At 50.6% G+C, this 19,434-nt stretch overlaps 5 protein-coding genes across 5 annotated transcripts; 4 read left to right on the top strand and 1 right to left on the bottom strand.

The window, feature by feature from the left end:
- Positions 1 to 1,575: 1,575 nt before the first annotated feature.
- On the top strand, positions 1,576 to 3,990 carry A1O9_02084 (alcohol dehydrogenase; the record flags this gene model as incomplete). The annotated part of the gene is made up of 4 exons (XM_013407659.1): positions 1,576 to 1,727; positions 1,783 to 1,823; positions 1,873 to 2,302; positions 2,352 to 3,990. 4 exons carry the CDS (start codon positions 1,576 to 1,578, stop codon positions 3,988 to 3,990), a joined length of 2,262 nt encoding a protein of 753 aa, XP_013263113.1.
- A 1,073-nt stretch (positions 3,991 to 5,063) lies between these two features.
- On the top strand, positions 5,064 to 5,360 carry A1O9_02083 (uncharacterized protein; the record flags this gene model as incomplete). The annotated part of the gene is made up of 1 exon (XM_013407658.1): positions 5,064 to 5,360. One exon carries the CDS (start codon positions 5,064 to 5,066, stop codon positions 5,358 to 5,360), a length of 297 nt encoding a protein of 98 aa, XP_013263112.1.
- Positions 5,361 to 7,258: 1,898 nt separating this feature from the next.
- Positions 7,259 to 10,684, top strand: A1O9_02082 (uncharacterized protein; the record flags this gene model as incomplete). Its single annotated transcript, XM_013407657.1, has 1 exon — positions 7,259 to 10,684. One exon carries the CDS (start codon positions 7,259 to 7,261, stop codon positions 10,682 to 10,684), a length of 3,426 nt encoding a protein of 1,141 aa, XP_013263111.1.
- A 1,081-nt stretch (positions 10,685 to 11,765) lies between these two features.
- On the top strand, positions 11,766 to 12,711 carry A1O9_02081 (NADP-dependent mannitol dehydrogenase; the record flags this gene model as incomplete). Its single annotated transcript, XM_013407656.1, has 2 exons — positions 11,766 to 12,278; positions 12,424 to 12,711. 2 exons carry the CDS (start codon positions 11,766 to 11,768, stop codon positions 12,709 to 12,711), a joined length of 801 nt encoding a protein of 266 aa, XP_013263110.1.
- Positions 12,712 to 16,113: 3,402 nt separating this feature from the next.
- Positions 16,114 to 19,243, bottom strand: A1O9_02080 (phosphatidylinositol glycan, class O; the record flags this gene model as incomplete). Its single annotated transcript, XM_013407655.1, has 2 exons — positions 16,114 to 19,033; positions 19,083 to 19,243. 2 exons carry the CDS (start codon positions 19,241 to 19,243, stop codon positions 16,114 to 16,116), a joined length of 3,081 nt encoding a protein of 1,026 aa, XP_013263109.1.
- Positions 19,244 to 19,434: the final 191 nt, after the last annotated feature.

Below are 19,434 nucleotides of genomic sequence, written 5' to 3'. Positions count from 1 at the left end.
CTCCGTACGAAGAGGGAAGTGGGCTTCGAGCTGGGGCCTGCTCTAGCGACCCAGAAGCGCGGATTCCAGATGTATGGTGATCATTTATTCATGGTCTACTTGGTCCCTACGGGTAGGTATCGAGGACAGGCGCAGGTCTGCCTGTATTGCAGTAACTGGAGCAGTTTTACATGAGTATCTACCAAGTGCGAATACAGTGCGTAGTGTACGTGATAGATTCACGTACAGGAGTGTATGTACATGTCTAATCCTAACCCAACATGCAGACACAAGCCAGCTGAACTACTCATACTCCGTGCCCGTCAGAATTGAGCGTGATGCCTGATACCTGATGCCTGAACCCCGGCTCAGAAACAGCTTGAGGGCCCTTTAAACTAAGTGACTAACTAGTGAGCGAGCTAAGGGTGTTGGGGATCCGGGTCCATACGCCTGGTGGCACTTCTGGAAGGCTTTAACGGGCAGTCGGCAATATGCTGGGCTAGGCTAGCTAAAGTTGAGATCCGTACGGAGTACACGTACTCGTGCCTAATCCAAGGTAGGCACGTAACCAAGTGGTTTGGTTAATCCCCCCGAGCGGTGAATTCTGGGCGTTGGCTCGGACGCAACGGGTGTGGGTGATAGGCGTGGACGGGGATCTAGTAGTTAAGTCCATGGCATGGTCCGTCAGAATCCAATGCAATCAACCCCTCCACCCTTCCCCATCTGCTCTCTCTCTCTGGCTGGCTCTGCGTGCCCGTCCCTGTCTGGTCTGATTTTTCTCGCCTGTTTCGAGTGGTGTTTGCGCATCTCAAGTCACTGCGCCCGTACAAGCACACGCACCAGAACACGACATCGTCTGCCACCTCCGAGTCTCCCTTTCATCACCGCAGCCACCACATCCACTTTCACATCCTCACCCTCACCCTCACCATTGTTTCTTTTTCACCTACTTCTTGTCCTACTCGTCCTCCGTTCATCCTCTTTACCGACGCCGTCGCTCGTTTATCTTGCAAGCCACAATCATAGTACTCCGTACTGCTTTTCATGACATTACCCCTGTAACAGCCTGCACCCTCCTCAACCACCTCCTCTCCTCTTCTCAACGTCCTTGTTGGTGCTGGTATTGGCGTACCCAAGACCACTGCACCCCAATCGCCTACCACCGAAATCCTCTTCTCAAAATCCATCCTGCGCCCCTCGCTTTCTCGGTTCATGTCGCCGACATAATTGTTACATTCTATCGCTCATTTTAATCCGAGATTACTACCTCTTTGTTGATTGACTGGCATTGTTTGGATCCAAAGGAGTCGAAAAAGAGTACCTTGTGTTGGACACCGGATTTTTGGACACCTCCAACTGCGCCAACCAGTGGCCTTTCAGACTCTGCAGCAGGTCGTTCCTGCTTAGGAGAGAGAGAACACCTTATATTTCATCCGATCGAGTCGAGTCGGATTGGCACTTTTACACAACATGGCTCCTTCTCCTCCGCGTCTGCGGATTCTCTCTGGTGAGCATGACCACTGGCCTCCTGATCATCAACCACTATTTGGATTCTGCTCTTCTTCCCCCACCCCCTCCTCTCCGGCGCAGTACGACATGAATCGCGAGCTAAGACGCTGTTGTATAGTCGGCGGCAATGCAGTTTCGGCATTTCTTTCATGGCGATTGCAGGCCACAAATGCCTGCGACGTGACCTTGGTCTGGAAAGCCAATTACCAGGCTGTTGCGCAGTATGGCGTATCTTTCAAGTAAGAATACTCGTGATTCTCTGTCCGCGCCGCAGCGATACTCATTCTCTTCCAGATCACAGCTCTTTGGCAATGAGCGGTTCAAGCCACGTTATGGTAGGCACACCCCTCGAATCTACCTCTTTGCTTCAGCTAATTTCCCCAGTCGTCCAAAGTCCCGAAGAGGCAGCGAACCAACAAGCCTCTTTCGATTATGTCTTGCTGTGTGTGAAAGCGCTTCCCGATGTCTACAACCTTGCAGACATAATCCAGTCCGTTGTGACACCTCAACACACCTGTATCCTCATCAACACAACAAATACACTGGGCGTGGAAAAACAATTGGAAGAGAGATTTCCTACCAATGTGGTGCTCTCACTTGTTTCTGGGGCAGATTTAACACAGCTCGGTTCCAGCGAGTTCGAGCACACCGGGTCCACTGAAATCTGGGTTGGGCCTGCTAGCAAGAACTCAGCTATCCCAGAGTCCATCCAAAGGGACATGTCAGAGGCCTTAGCTATGACATTGACCACAGCACAAGTTGACTGCAAGGTATCAAACAACATCAAGCAACAACAGTACGAAAGAATGATTGGGTATGTGTTCTGCTCCAATGCGTTCTTCTAAACTGACCATCAAATATAGTCCCATTGCCTTTCATCCCATCAGCGTCTTGTTTGAAACCCCCATTCTCTCCGATCTAATACGACTACCCGGTGTTCACGAATTGATATCCAGCGTTATGGACGAACTCTTGGAGTTGGCACGTGCACAGGAGTGCAAATTTCCCTCTGACTTTAAAGAAAACACAATCTCAACTATGATTACCCCGACCCAAGACCCCAGCACGATGTATCAAGATTTTACATCCCGACGCCCAATGGAGGTTGAAACATACCTTGGAACCCCGGTGCAGTTCGCAAAAGATCTAAAGGTCAAAGTGCCCCGTATCGAGACATTGTACACCATGTTGCGCCATGTCAATATGGTCAACAAAGATCGACCGCAAACCTCTCCTCAATCTGCGATACCTCCTTCGCCTGCTGTCGTTCAGCCACCCCCTCGAAACATGTCCTTATCCAACGGCCCGCCGCCTCGACAGCTCAACGGATCCATCAGTGGACCACCACGACCTATGCGTGGTCCAAACATGGGTCCCCCGATGGGCCCTCCAGGAAGACGTGGTCCTCCTCCAGTCAATGGATTCCGTGGTCCTCCAAATAGCTACCCACCCCGGGGCCCCAGTCAAATGCAGAGACGGCCTTCATATGAGGAGAACAATCTAGATGAGTTCAGTCATGTGGTGCTCTATGACGAGCTAGGAGATGGTGCCGATGCTACCAACTTCGGAGAAAATGGTGGGCCGCAAGGCCCATCTTTGAGGGAACGCGAATTGATGCTGCGGGAGAGAGAACTTCAACTTAAGCAACAAGAAATGTCCATGAGATCTCGAGGCAATGGCAGAAGACCTACAAATAATCGCCACCAAGATTTTGACGACGATGACGACGACGACGATTATTTCGACCCCATGGCAGCACGCGGTCCTCCTCCCCCATCAATTGATCCTGATAATTTTGACATGATGAGTGTGACCTCGCGGCGGACGAAAAGGACAAACAGCCAGAATCAGTTGCGTAAGGATGTCTTCACCAATGGTCCAGCCATGCGGCAAGGTGGCTATCCTCGCCCAGGGATGAACCGACAACGGACCAGTACCCAGATACTATCCGACATGCCCATTCTTGGAGCCAACATCTTGGACAATCCTATGATGGGGTTTTCATCGAATCGATACGGCAATGTGGATCGAAAAGAAATGGCAGACGAATCCCGTGCGAACTCGTTGACAGCAAGTCGATTACAAGAAATTGGTATGAATGGTGGACCATATCCAGGCCCGCCCAGCCGTCGTACTAGTCGGTCACCCGGTAATCCATTCGGGCCTTCGGGCAGAATGCCTGGTCGACCCTCCCCACCAAACGATCCCTATGCTCAACAAGGGCCACCGCGCAATGGCCGACCATCACCACCCAGCGGCATGCCAGCTCCAGTTCCACGATACCCTCCAACCCAAGGCAACATGATGCATCCACATCAGGTCGAACAGGCAGGGGTGAGCAAACCTCTCCCACCACTCAAAGCCCCCGTGAAAAGTCTGACTGGAAGTGCAAGTGCTAGCGCGGGTAGCGCTGACAGTGGAAGTGCAAATATCGAATCGGAGCCGTCTGCGCATAGCAGCACGAGCAGCTTCGCGCCACGACACATGCTTGCGACTCATTAGGACTAATTGAAGCCAATAATGTCCTACATCCTTCCTATACACGCGCGACTCAGGCGCTCACGGCCGATAATCATGGGGTCTTCACTTTGCCGCACAGTACGCATATATTTCCAATTGTACCTTGTTCACATATACTTTAATGATCAGCTTCTGCGAATCTTACAACCTGGTAGGCTGGAGATGGATCGCAACACGGTGAAAAGCAACGAGATGAGTTTTCGGAGAATGGCACGAACGAACGGAGAAGAGAAGCTCTTTGATTTTTCGCTTCCAGTACATAAAAATTGCAATGAGGATGGACTACTGGCTCACATGTAGTGCAGAACCGAATTGTGTATCACGACGGAGCCTTGGAGGACAGGGCAGGTCTCGAGATAGCAGACCATCCAGTTCAATATTCATTGGAGAAAGACCTTTTGTATTGCATACATGGGCGCAAACTTTACTTTTCAGGCACAAATACGACAGGGCCGGAACGACAGACATGTTAGCCAAACATGGTAACCGAGAGGTTAGGGGCATATGAGACGTGTTGGGTGTGGCAAAGTGTCAGAAAACGGGTAATTAATCAATGCATGCAAAATTGACGACTACTTTTATTCTGTGTCTCCTGGCGTTCGACCGTGCATTCAGAGGAGACTCAACATTAGACTTCAACCGCAGACCTCACGACAGGCGAATGTATGCAAGCAAAGCCTTGCATCCGCCACGCGATACGCCATATGGCTTCGCTGAGAGGCTCCACCCTATGAAATGAAACCAATGTTGGCTGTATGCTGATTCCTACAGTTCCTGATTGTTATCCCATCGCAGGTTTTCACATGCCAGTGGCTTGTAACAACAGAGCACTCCTTGATAGTGGACCTTAGAATGATTATTTTAGCGCTCGCCGGATATAGTTAGAAAGTGACGTCAGTCCACAAGATATCACGTGGCTGTCACAATCACGTTGTCTTTCCTGAGCGTCGCGCTCCTTGAACAACCTTCAACACAGTCACAACGTGTCCACAGGATTGTGCTCAGGATCAGACCGGGGAGAAACTAAGCATCGCTTGAAGCGGCTATTGCTCGGTATGGCCAGCAACAGCACAAACACCAAACAATCTCTTTCCCGCCCCTCATCCGGGACCTCATTCAACGCGACCTCAACCAACAAGAACCGTCAATACGCGCATCTTCATGCCCAGCTTGCCCAGCTCAATGCTCATCTTGCCGACACAGAGAACCTTGTACGCATGACGGCCGTGCAGGCACAAGATATGCGCTTTTTGGGTGGATACGTTGGTGCCTTGTTCATGGGCAGCGCTAAAGTCCTGGGTGAAGAGAGTGTGCAGGGCAAGGGAAGACAGAATGACGAGGGGATGAAATGAGTACAACAATGTGTGGTCATATCCATTACCGACGGTGTGAGCAAAAACCCTTTGTAAGGCATTTTACACCTAACTGGGGAGCACTAAGGAGTATGACCAGCGACATTAAATACCGGCTTCTGTCACAAATCTTGTGCGATTGTCTACGACCAGGTGTGCAAAAGGAGTGATTTGTACCTCTAGGGTCTCTCGTCGACCCATCCTGCTTTCTCGCCCTCCAGGATCCCGTCAGCCCCACATATGGCTTTGAGAGCTAGCCTCTCAGCCTATGCAGACCTCCTAAGCCCTTTACTTCTACACCAAGCTATTGTCATTTTTGCCAGAAGCACTAGAGTTGTTTCTGGCTGCTTTCTTACTGGGCGTGTTGGTGTCCTTGTCACCTGCACTCTGCGCTCGTGCAGAGAATCCAGCGGACGATATATCTCTCTCAGCTAAGGCTGAGAGAGATGTTAGTCACTTGTCGCTATCTACAGAGTCTTTGCGAGACTGCGGGATATTTCTAACCTGGGTTCTTTGGATCCTGACAGCATCATCTCTTGTCGTTTCACTAGGCATGATGGCAAGTATCAGTGGATTGTTGTTGGCATGTCTCTGTCCCAACGCTATCTGGGATCTCTAATTTGTTCGATTGTTATGAGAGAAAGCTCATACTCTCGCGAAGAGCTACAAATCTTTTTATTAACACGATTGATGACCGAAAACCTAATGTCCCTTCTCAGCTGGACATAGACTGTCTCCATTTGAACTGTTCAAATGCGGACAAACCTGAAATTCAATATTAGACGCAGGCCTCCGCCATGTCTGCGTGCATTCGTTGCGAATCAGAACGCAAGTTCTCTCAACAACCTTCTAGGTATCTGTTTTCGACTGAGGGAGAAAGACCAACCGCCTCTCGGCTTTAGACCACTTCATATGAGGGCGACTGCAGTCAAGACGTAGATAAGATCGAAATTATTCCAACACATCTAGTCTAGCTTCATATCAGTCTTAGCGGGAGACTACATCCTCGAAGAGTGAAGACAAGCGTTAATAATTGGCTTGTCATGGGTTTGAATTTGAAGCCGCTTTTGCTGTTGTTGGGGGCAGCGAAGAGAGCATGTTCATCGACGCCTTTGGTATAGGCTCATGCGTCCCGACTGTATCTGTTCTTTGCAAATGTAGCGGAATCGTGACCATCTTACGAGCCTATATGACATTGCCTAGTCTACTTCTGAAGGTGTGTATCGCCTCAACAGCCGCCCTACTATCCCATGACATGTTCTTTACAACATGGCCGGGGTGGATGAAATCAAAGGCGCGCATTTCATAAATAACCTCACAAAACTTTCCTTTTGTTTGGCGAAAGGGCTACCAAATTCGTCGAATTAGGCATGCGCCACCATCCCTTCGAGGAGAACAGGAAAACAGAACCGGTGTAAGCTTTTTGCAGGGGTTGTATTCATAATTACTCAAATATAGCCGCGATGACGGGGAAGTCGTTAGGCACTGTCGCAATACCTCGTGTTTCTCCGTATCCCTCATTGTCCGCCTGGTCTCTTGACGTGGCACCAATTGAGAGTGCAATCTAGCTTTCAGCTCCTTGAGGGCTACAGATCGAGGTAATGGCAGGATATACCCTCAGTGGGAGTTATGGCACTACTGGGGTCTTGTGGGCGTTCCCCCATGTTTTCCCCCCATTCAGCCGTTGATGGTCGATTGGTGGACATCTCGTGTTTCTAATCACAGCCTTCGCATCCTTGCTGCCTCCTTTTCACTCAAACAACGAGGCTGGGTGACGCTAACGTCGTAACACCACATTAACATTTGAGCCGTGTCTGCATCTGTGTGCTTCATCAAGATCATGATGGAACGAGTTTCCTATCGACTCCATCAGGTCGAGCTTCAATTTGTGACATCAAATGTCGCAACCACCAGGTGTTGGCCTTGATCCTCGCCAAGTGCGAGTCGCGTTCGCGAAGGCAATAAAGCCTGATGAGGCCGCCGAGCTAAAGAACCTGCTTGAAAATCCCGATCTTGTTCGGCACACGGATGAAAACTACTTGCGCGAGCTTCTCGGAAGAGCAATTAGCTACGGGAATGACCTAGCAGTAGAGCTCCTGCTTCAAGCAGGGGCAAAGACAGATGTCACCGCTGGCAACGGACCAATACATCGCTCGATCAGAAGTCAGAAGAACAAGACCCGAAATATAATCATCAACTTGCTCCTTGACTACAATAGTGATATCGAGTTTCGAGATACTGAAGGGAAAACTCCATTCATAGCGGCAGCCCTTCGTGGTCAGGCTGAAACCGTTGCCACACTGTTGGCTCGAGGCGCCAATGCGGACGCGGTGGATTATCATGGGAGGAATATCCTCCATCGAATGGCATCCGAAGTTCCCCCTACCGTGAAATGGAATTCCGATATGCTGTCCCTAATCTTGTCAAGGCTCAAAGACTTCGAACTGCGTGACAACGAAAACCGGACCCCGCTTCTTTGGGCTGCAGCAAAGGGCTCACTTCAGTTGGCTGGAGTGTTACTACCTAGCAAGGGCAAGAGGCTTGCTGACATCTCTGTTGCGAACGACCAGGGTCACACCGCACTCCATCTCGCTGCCAAAAATGATCAGCCTGCAATGGTCAAGCTTCTCCTAAACTCTGGCGCAAACATCGAGGCAAGGAGTGATGGACGGTGGACTCCATTGCTGATGGCTGCAAAAGCTGGGTCTGAGGCGGCCATTGATGCTTTATTGACGCACACACAAAGTGCTAATATCAATGCACGCACTTCCACTGGAATGACTGCCCTGCATTGGGCTGCAGAAAAGGGCAAGCTAGCGGCCGTTCAGCGGATACTAAAAGTACCGCATGCGTATAAAAACGCAAAGGATAGCTCCGACAGTACGCCTCTTATTCGAGCAGCCCACAATGGACACTGGGAAATTGTGGATGCGCTTCGCCATCACGTACTGGAAGGCCCAACAAAGCGTGCCACCCGAAAAGCCTGTGAACGGTTCAAGGCAGCGGTTGTCAGTTTCTTCTTCGATCAGAAAGGACCGCGGGGACTTAAAAGTAAGGTGGACAAATACACCGTTTGGCAGGTGCTATACGAAAGGGTTAAAGACACGGACAAATTTGCAATTCCTACTGTATTCGAGAATATCGAGACGAAGAAGCCAGACTTTCGTTGGATTCATCTTCCTGCAAACAACATTTCCTGGCTTGAGGCTCTGTTGACCAAGCATTTTCTGGAAGGGGAATCGAGGGATCTTTCGGCTTTAAAATCAGTGTTGAGGCTGATGGGTCAACAGCAGCATCGAGGCAGGAAAGTTCACTCACGATTCATGCGACCATCTTGTAAACGGATCGGTCTCGGGTCAAGGAGGCCTGCAGATGTCGCTTCAGCTGCCTCTCGTAGGTCGTCCCATTCGAATCGCGGAGAAATCAACGCAGCTCTTCACGGCTCATATCGGCCACCAACCCGAGAGCCTCCAATACAGCCGCCTCCTACTGTACCTCAATCACAACTGCAGCCACAAAGACCGCCACAGTTACAAGAAGAAGACATGATGGTACTTTTCTTGCCATACCTGCATTGGGAGACGGACAAGAACAGAAAAGCTTTAACGGAATCCATTAAAGGACCACCTGGAAATACCGACTCACTCGAAGATTCTCAGATGTGGCAAATCCCGAAAGATACTCTCCTTATTCATGGATATCCAGTGACACAGTCTACGGATCTTCACCCACGCCGCACACTGGATCAGTTCAAGCATCACAGCACAGATACTGATCCTCAAGATGTGGATCAAGTTGTGTATCGATATTGCGACAACAACAAGCAAGAGCTAAAGGTCTATATGGTTGATCAGCTCTGGCTTTTCATCATTGGTGATCTCTTGATAACTTGCTTTCCCGAGAGATGGGGCCAGCCACGTCGAGATCCGCTCAATCTTTTTGACGGTATCGTTGAAGACATCAACTCTACCACACGGCCTCCTATCCGGAGTGTGCACGAACTCGCTACACTTGTCACAGAGAGGTGCTGTGGCATTTTTGACCGCCATCAATGGGACAATGATGAGCTACTCTTTGCTGAAATGTTCGAATTGAGTATAGGGCTGTTGACGCTCAAGGAGACAGCCTTGTTTCGACGGTTCAAGAGCGACTCAGTGGTTGCGGCGCATTGGCTCAGAGCCCATGGAAAGAGTAGTGCAATTTATGAACAGCAACTGATCGAGGCCCAAGAGGCATACGTCTCGGAGCAAGAGCTGTACGCGACTGACGCTGACGTTGCCGCGATGCTGGGCCAGGACGGCTGGCGCGAGCGTGACACCGATGCAGAAGAATTCGTCAATAAGCTTCTTAACATCGACGAAGAAGCCGCACTTCTGGTCGAATGCAAAGATATCGAGGACGAGCTCGACATCCTCGCAAATATTCTCCGCCAGCAGAAACAGGCCTTGAGGAACATGGAAGATGTCTTTCGGACCTCAAAGCTCGTCCCCTATGACAAGCGAATCGATCTTTATGTCCAGTTGGAAGAGCAACAAAGAAACCTGGATGCCGATATCCTTGACATAACGCGCATGACTCAACAGGCCAGGAGTGTCAATGAAAATCTCACGCAGGTGCTAGACCTGAAACAAAAGCATGCTAACGCCGTTGAAGCAAGGTTTCAGCGATATCAAGCCCAGGAAGCTACTCGACAAGGTCAGACAATCATGGTATTTACCGTGGTGACCATCGTGTTCTTACCCCTGAGTTTCCTGGCGAGCTTGTTTACCATCAACATTATTGAATTTCCACGGCCCAGGAACGCCGATGGGGGAGAGCTTCACCTTGGATGGGTTTTGAAGTGGATTCTTGGGATTGGACTGGGTGTTAGTGTCCCGTTGATATTGTTTGCATTCGTTGTTGGTGATGTCAAGGCTTGGTGGGTGGAGCGAAGGCTGAACAAATACCACACGAAGAGACGACAGATTGGACAGAGGCAGCAGCAGTGGGATGAGAGCTCCGAGAAAGGCGAGAACCCTCCCGACGAAGGATTCAGCTGGACGCGGAATATATTAAGGAGTAGGCGGAGTCATGCCAGCAAGGATGGCACGGGTGATGAAGCACTGAATGCCACTACGACCATCATTCAACCTCGAAGCTCGAAGTATTCGGTTGTGAATACACAACCCACGACAATACCAACGCCAGGCCGGAAGCCAATGTCCAGCATGGAGTCACAGGATCGTGCAGCGAATCCCTTTCGCAGACTTCGCAGGAGTGCCACAGAGAGAACGGAGAAATCTGTTGCCACCGAGGATCTGGAAGTAGGCAGGGCTTACGGTTGATGGGACAATCCGAGACATACAACACTATGTATTAGCAGTAGTGGTCCTTGGGTGGATATTGATTGGCGTAGGGAGTGCCAGCCTCGTCACAGGAAGGAGTACAGCCGTGGAAGACAAGTTTGTTGTGACAGTCAGCAAGATCTCCTCAGCAGGACTCTCAGGTAATAATAGCCTCTCGAATACAACCCGTGTGACCGCTGGTAAAGTAGGACAACAGTTGGCCTAGCGAGACCACTACTTTACTTGGAATGCCAGCAGCAATAGACTTTGCCCATCCTGGCATCTCCCCCTCGACACGATTTGCTGGTTGTCCATCCTCTGGTCATCCAAAACTTGAAGGCTAGTGTGTAGGTGACTTTTAAGGTCCTCCTATTCCTCGGTTGCCTTGGTATTTCACTGTGGGTTTCCACTTGACCTTGAAGTCTCCTGTTGTCTTTAGTAATCTGCAGTCCAAGCTCGCCGAATCTGAGTTCGTCCCATTAGCTCGTGAGACATTCCGAGATGGATTAGTCACGGGTGTCAGGGCCCAGCAGCTGAGTCACTGAACCCACGGGCAATAAGTGGAAAGGCGATGAGTAGTTCGTTTTCCCAATTCTGAATAGGACATCTTCCAAGCTCTGACTGGACTTCCACGTCTCAAAGACGTGTTTGTTACCTGCTGATGTGCTGGACTGGCACTGGATGAATACGAACAGCCGACCGTGCATTGTGCTTGTGCTTCCCCTCTGTTCCTATCTTGCTACGTCATCATACCGGCCAGCGGGGCCTCAATGGAGTCTCTTTCCCCCACCATGATGGGGACGAGAGAATGAGGGAACCAGCAGTTATGAGCAACGCGTTCTCCTAATGTTGCAGTCTGCCAGCTGCAGTGCCCTATAATAATGAAACTCTACCCGGCTAGCTCTTCAGAGTTTTTCCCCTTTCTTTCGTTTTATCTCAGTATATAAAAGCACCGCGGTTCCTGGAGAATCTGATCGATTTGTGTTCCATTTCCATTTTCACCCTGATCCGTTGAGATCCTAGCAGTTCCTATCTTACAAACACATTGAACCTTCTCTCCCACTGAATTACAGCTTTCAAAATGCCGGTCCCAGTCCCTACCTCCACCTCTCTCAAAGACCTCTTCTCCCTCAAAGGGAAGGTCGTCATCGTTACCGGTGCTTCCGGTCCCACAGGTATCGGCACGGAAGCCGCACGTGGCTGCGCGGAATTTGGTGCAGATGTCGCCATCACCTACTCGTCGCGGCCCCAAGGCGGCGAGAAAAATGCAAAGGAGCTCTCGGAGAAGTACGGCGTCAAATCTAAGGCGTACAAGGCAAACGTCGGCAACTACGAGGAAGTCGAGAAGTTGGTCGCCGACGTCGTTAAGGACTTCGGCAAGGTCGATGTCTTCATCGCCAATGCCGGCCGTACCGCTGACAGCGGTATCCTCGATGCCCCCATCGAGAAGTGGAACGAGGTCATCCAGACCGATTTGACTGGTGTGTATCACTGTGCTAGAGCCGTCGGCCTGCATTTCAGAGAACGCAAGACCGGCAGTTTCATCATCACCGCTTCCATGTCCGGCCACATTGCCAACTTCCCCCAAGAACAGGTAAGCACTTGGTACATCCCATCATCCCCTTGGTTCTTCTTGGCCAGATCCTGGGAGAGCCACCTACCTACCTACCTACCTACCTACCTACCTACCTACCTACACATATGCGATATCCTGAGCGAAACTGACTTCTACAAAACAGACATCGTACAACGTCGCCAAAGCTGGCTGCATCCACCTTGCCCGATCTCTTGCAAACGAATGGCGCGATTTTGCACGTGTCAACTCCATCTCCCCCGGCTACATCGACACCGGCCTTTCGGACTTTGTGCCCAAGGATATCCAAGAGCTCTGGCACAGCATGATTCCCCTTGGCCGTGATGCCAAGGCCACCGAGCTCAAGGGCGCCTACGTCTACCTCGCCTCCGATGCAAGCTCCTACACCACTGGCTCCGACATCGTCATCGATGGTGGATACACTGCCAGGTAGACACTGGATTGCTCGCCCCGCAATTTATGAAAAAAAAAACCCCCCCGTTGGAAAGTGATCTGCAAGCTTGGATTGATTTTTCACTTGCGATTTTGGAGATCTGCAGAATTAAAAATAGCATATGCAATCAGTATTGGTGTTCTCGCCAGAACCGTACAGATTTGAATCCCGCCTAACATGTGTCGGGATTCGGGATTACTTCTCTCCGTACGATGCACCTAAGCTCGTTTTGTCTGCTGTAGTGGGTATTGCGGGGGTATCATCTCCGGAACACCGCGTTCGAATTCTCCATCCTCATACCAGTCACAGCGTTTACTCGGAGATCGACTACCTTATCTCAAGAGTTTGGGTACCTACGGGACATACTCCATTCCTTGTTCTGCTTCCATCCTGTTATTTCCCGCGCGTTTGCGAGTCTGGTGAGAACGAGATGTAGACTGGCCATCACACGTATCCTGGGTAGCCGTACGATAAACTCGGCACCGAGTACTTGCTATGATATTTCCCAATTCTCAACACCCTGAACATTCAGAACGTGTTCGCAAGGACTGAACAGTGGCCACTTGTATCAAGGCGAACGGTTTCCCAATGCGATCGAGAACACTTTGTATGGCAACGCAGCGAGACTCCCCACAGACGAGCAACCTTATCTGCAGCAGGCGTTCGGGCGCCTAGTTAGTGCGGCCAAGTAGAAGTCTCTCAGGAGAGATCATTGATCTCGTGCCACCTGATAATCTAGCCCGTTAGTGTCTGGACATACCATCTACTGGCAAGCTATCCCTTACGGTGTCGGCTGCACCGCACACTCTCGACAGGCTCCAGTACTATTGGATAGCGAGAGAACATGGGAATCTCCAAGAGCCTTCCCGGAAGGTGTACGAATCGTTCGTAGATGACTATTCTCCATGTGGTTTGCCTTTGGTTTTCTTAAGCTCCCCTCCAGGCTGTGGAGTAGGTGTGGGCGGTGATATGTAGACCATGGTTCCCTTGTCCTGCGTGCCGTCCCTTCGAGACACTTGAGCCGCCTGAGTCAGCACGGAGTCAGCGGCCCTTCCCTAAAACGTACATCGGTGCACGTGGTCGCACCTTCTGAGCAAATACGTAGTATTACATAGTATTATTAAGTGGTAGGGGGCCTCGGGCCCTTTCGGTCAGCTCGAAATGCCAGAATCTCTCCTGACTTAGGTTCGGTACTAAGCAGGTACTTTTGCCTTCCACCGCCTCCACAAACCGCAGGATCATATCTCATGGATATGCAATCTCTCTCATTTTGAAGCAGAACATCCATCTCAGGGAGACGCTCTTCCACAATGAATGGGAATAAATTTCTCTTTGTGAACACGACAGGGGCACCGGGAAGTGTCAAAGAGCGTGAACTTGCAAGGTCCCAGGCTCGATCCCACGCGGCTTTGGCTTCACGAAATCATCAACAAGACCCACTCAAAGGTCCACAAGACAATAATAATGGCAAAGAGAACCTTCCACCAGATGAGAGCTCACAAGCTTCTTCCACCACCTCGTCGCCGAGTAAGTTGCGGCACCCAGCTTGTATTCCAATCCTCCTTCTGGCCTGGCCCATCGATGCATTTGTCTCTTCAATTTGACCATAAATTTGCAGCATTGTGATTGACATATGGAGTAGAAGCCCGAAATAGCCCGGACCCACCTGTAAAATCTATCAACATCAAGTTCCGGCTTCATGTAGCAGGCCGAAAGAAATCACCGTCATCAGCAAAGATTGTATCACAGAACCGAGGCCAATCGAAGAAAAAACCAGTACCACACAATGAACTGCAGCTGCCGCCTATCAGCCTGCTGAAACCAATCAATAAGAGCAGCTTGGATCCTTTTGTTCGCCCGGCCGCTGACTTATCAGTGCCAGACATGCACCTACTTCACTTATGTAAGATGACCCTTCGAACAATCCGCGGCCGATGTCCGACATTCCACTAATGGCTCCTGCAATTACTTAGACCTGACAAAGATGCCACACGAAACCTACGGGACGACCACAAGCCCCATTGCTGCTAAGCTTTATGAGGGTAGCATGGTAGGGGTTGAGCAGTTTGAAATCAATCTTCTCTGGTGCCTCATGTCTATCGAAACCACGTTCACAAGCTTTCAGGCCTCTGAGTCCGCCCGAAAAACATCGATTCTGGCGCGCAGGAGTCGAATCTACAACCTCATGAAAACGAAAATTAACGAGCTGAAGATCAACTCATCTAAAGATCCGCTGGAAATGGACAATTTCATGCTCGTCATTTCTATGGCAGCCACTATCGAGAGGCGAATGCGCAACTTCCGCCAGGCAGACTTGCACACGAAAGCGCTCAAGGATTTCCTCCTTCTCAAAGGTGGAATTACCGCCATCAAGAAGATGGTCTACCCGCAAAACTTAATGATCGTCAATGCCCTGATCGAGATCGGCCTGCAGGGGCTTTACAATTCCCGTGAGTATCTGCTGAGGAGGCTGACAGCCATCATGGAGAGATTGCGGCAGTTGCAGGAATGGAACCATGCACTCCGTTATCGCAGACAGCCGCGGGCGTCCAATACTGTTCGTGGTGGTCAGTCCCGGGCTGTGCAGTCTCTCCCAGGAATTGACTATCTTGATCGGCGTACACAGGCCTTTCATAAACCAGCATTATTCACGTATATCGAGCTCCCTCTGGGAAAACCCACTGCTGAAGAGTACAAGTTCTACTTGTCGATGCTCTTCGCCATCAACACGGCGCTATACGCGTTCCGGAATAGCGAGCGCACGTGCACAACGTACCTCAATCTACTTATTGAATGCACCGAGTCAAGCCACCCTTCGAGCAGCTTCATCTTGCAGTGTTTTGGCGCGAAGCTGCCATGCCTACTGCTTCTGATCATGCTGGCCCATTACGCTGCGGACAGCGAAGGCCACGACGAGTTCACTAGGGCTGTTTTCGATGTCGAAGAAGTTTACGAGTTCGTTGAGCTTATGATGATGGCCAGTGCTGACTCTAGAGATATGGTCCTCAAGGTCATGTGGTCGTGGTTGGCGAGCCCAGACGCTTCAGGTGTCGGCTCTCTCAGCTCCACCAAGTTCGATATCATGGTAGACGAGATCGAGGACCAGTGGCTTGCCGATCAAATTCACCCCTTACAAGGGCACAGTTGATGGATATTTTCGATCGTGAACTCTTGTACGATACCACCAAAAACCGCAAATCTACATGTGTCATGTTGGCAGTCGCTACGGCTACATATGCGCACTTACAACCTAAAGACAACCATTTTTTACAAGAACTATATATATGGAATGTATTCAGCAGGTGGACACTGTACAAACAATACTTTTATTTATTGTTACAAGAGGCGCAAGCACTGTCTAGGCTCTATTGAGCCGGGGCGCGCGACGAGCGAGCCGCTTAACTAGTACCCAAAGACTTCTCCGACACTCAAACCAGTGACCCTCACGCTGGCAAGAGCCACGGTTATCAACACGAGGTCCACGATCACCAAAACTCCGTTTGCCATTAGGTAGCGCGGCATAAACACGCGGTACAGCATTAGATGCCGCCGCAAGTGGCCGGCCCAGAGGGTCGTCGCTACCGCTATAGTGGCGTAATAGAGTATGTGCGTGAGACAGGCCGTCAAGACGTCGTTCCAGATACCGCGGCTCAAGCCTGAAGATCTCCCCGTTGGGCGCTTCCACAGCACCGTCAGGGGAACGGCGGCGGCGCAGAGAATCTGTGCACCGAACGTATTTAAGATGACCAGCAGTGGCGACCACGGATAACGAATTGTGCTGAGTGGGACAAAGGCGCTGTTCCATTGGATCGAAGCCAAGGTCGCTTGGTGACCGGTCTTGAAGAAATGGTAGCTCCCCAACAAAGCAAGGACGATCGGCCCGATCGACGACTTGTACCGCGAGGTGATCATGAGATTGTTCGTGTCTAGGATTTCAAGTAGGCACAAGATCTGCCAGGTTAGGATCGCCATGCTGTATTGGCCCATTGGCGGGAGGAGCAGAGCAATGGTGAGGACCAGCATCGGGATGAGCAGAAAATATCGCGTGCCGTAGACATTGGCGTACCCGTAGATAGTCACTTGAGGGCGAGTTGGAGTCTGGTTCCCCGAAGTTGTCGTGGGAGGAATAGGATCGGCGATTTCAATGTCAATACATGGTTTCGCCCATACAAAGGTGCCAATACCGACAGGGATAGCAATTGCGAGTGCAGAGCGGGCAAGCACGATACCAGCTGTCTTCAAGGTGGACGACGTGAAGCTTTCCTGCAGCCAGTTGCCGTTGTCCGCCGCATCGACGGCCCAGTAGGCAGCCACAAGGACCAGCCCCAAGCGGAAGGTGAAGCCGATCCAGAAGCCAGCGGAGGCGGCATACGATGCAGTGGTATTGTAGAAAGACTTGATGATTTCCGGCAGGACGAGCGCGACCGTGAACGGGATCAATAAGTGCCAGGGTGCTGAAGTTGTCGAATTGGATGAAGCGTAGAACGTGGATCGACAGCCCGGCATCTGCTCTTCACGACACAAGCGCGAAAACGAAGCGGAGCGCGTGAGAAAGGTGAACACCACAGACTGGTAGATCCCCAAGACGCGGTCGCTCTTAGCAGCCTGTCGCAGGGACGACATCAACGACACAACGCCAAAGGACGTAAGAAAGAAAAGGAGAATCGTGTCTTCGTGAATCGTGTATGAATTTGATGCAAACCCCGCTGATTGCGCGATGCAAAAAACAGCCGCCATACCGCCCCACGCAGAAGGCTTGAAGGATCCGCCTATTAGTCGGTTGCGGTATGCCCATGCTGTTGCAGATATCAAACCGATGATGCTGGTGCCGAAAATGATGCCGGTGAGTGTGGAGAAGTATGAGGGGAGCAGAAAGGGTAGCGATGCGCCGATTGCTGCTCCTACAGCGGAACCAAGTGCGGATATCCTGAGAAGTCCCGTGGTTAGACTGTCGCTGTCACCTTTGGAAAAACGAGAGAATAGGAAGACGAATATCAGAGCAGTGGTCGAGATTATGACGCCAAGGATCATGTCTGAAAGGTTGAAATTCGCCCAGAGCTTTCGGTACATCCCGATTACTTCACGTTGCCATTCGGCATAGGCATAATATGCATCCTTCCATTGTCCGGAAGACGTTGCGTCGTTTGCGCGCTGGAGGAGTTGTGCTTGATATTTGTGGACATCGTCTTCAAGGCCAAGGTCTCGAGACTTTGAATAATGTCCTTGATACCTTGCGATTTGACTCTGCGCTAATTGGTGGACCGTTGCAAGAGTTTCCCAGTCAGGGGTTCGTCCGGGACCTGCGAATGTCTCCGCAATGGGTTTTCCAAGGTTGTTGAATGGGATGGGCAGACCTAGAAGCAAAGAGAGAGTTGACACAAGATCGATCTGGCCGACGGGTCGTTCTTTGGCAGTGGCAGGCGGCAGGGTGGCCGATTCATCTGTTCTGCCAAACCGTGGCTTCTTGGAGTACATCCACAGTGCTGCCTCAACTTCTTCGTCGGATTCTCCGCCATGATCCCCTTTCGTATCCATTCCGTGATCACCTAGAACAACAAGAAGTGTATCATCGTCTATTTTACTGATTATCTGCTGCAAGACGCTGTTCATCTGTTTAAGCTTGTCTGCCATGGCTTGGTGATCGGGTCCATAGCGATGGCCAGCGTGGTCAACGCCAAGGAAATGGCCAAAAATAACATCCCACTTGGCAGGAGGATTCGTCAAAAGCGGCATTATGTGTTCGATTACTCCATTGTCAACTGTGTGGAGATCCCAGACATTGAAGGAGTCATATGGTCTTGTCATATTAGGGTCAAAGTACCCAGGGAAGAGAGCGTGCCATGTATCGTCTCCAAGATGCACCACTGTCTTTCCAGCATCCTTCAGATGTGAGATAATGTTATCCTCCTCGATTGCCGTACCCGCAAAGTTCGAGCCTACATCTATGAATGTGGGTAGTGTACCAGTGGTCAATCCTTTCAGTCTCTGAAGCGTTGTAGTTGGAGGGTCCGCAATAAACGGGAGGAGAAATGCATTGGCTGGAGACGAAACCGCGGTGTCATACAACACTGGGAAATTGTCAAGATAGAAATTCTGCTGAGGTCCCGTAGTTGAACGATGAGAAGGGATGGTGAAATCGTATCGCAGGGCGTCAATTACTAGGACCAATGCTCGGTCAAATGTTTTCGGATGCCAGCATCCACTGGATTGTTCAGGCTGTTGGCCATTAGGTAATATACCGCATTCCGATCGGTTATCCAGCACCAGTCGGGTAAGAAGGAAGCCTTTCGCAAAAAAGAGGAAGCCAATGATATGCACAATCCTAAAAGGCTCAGTCAACAAGTTTCAGATCCACATGCGTGAGTACATACGTGAGCCAGAGAAGGAAAACGGTCAGGAGAATGTGGGTGACTTTGAGACTGACTATCTTCTGTTTCTCTATCGAATCTGTATTCGACGTAGACTGGCTGTCGGGCGGAGGAACATGGTTTGGGTCATTAGCTGGCCGGCTACCGCTTGTGTGGTCAACCATGGCTGTGCAATGGACCGCCTGGTCAAAGAGGACGTAGAAATAGAGGGAATACGATTCTGCACCGGAAATGCATAAAGAAAACAGTATGATATGTTACAATGTTGAATGCTGAGAAATGTATATGCGGTGCTGGTTCTCTCACTTTCGCAGACTGTACTGCGAACACCAAGTTACATTTATGTGTCGGTATA

The sequence above is a fragment of the Exophiala aquamarina genome (genome assembly GCF_000709125.1).
Source record: "Exophiala aquamarina CBS 119918 chromosome Unknown aczIA-supercont1.2, whole genome shotgun sequence".
NCBI classification, from domain to species: domain Eukaryota; kingdom Fungi; phylum Ascomycota; class Eurotiomycetes; order Chaetothyriales; family Herpotrichiellaceae; genus Exophiala; species Exophiala aquamarina.
The sequence above is the reverse complement of the archived record's forward strand: the minus strand, read 5'-3'. Positions and strand labels throughout refer to the sequence as shown.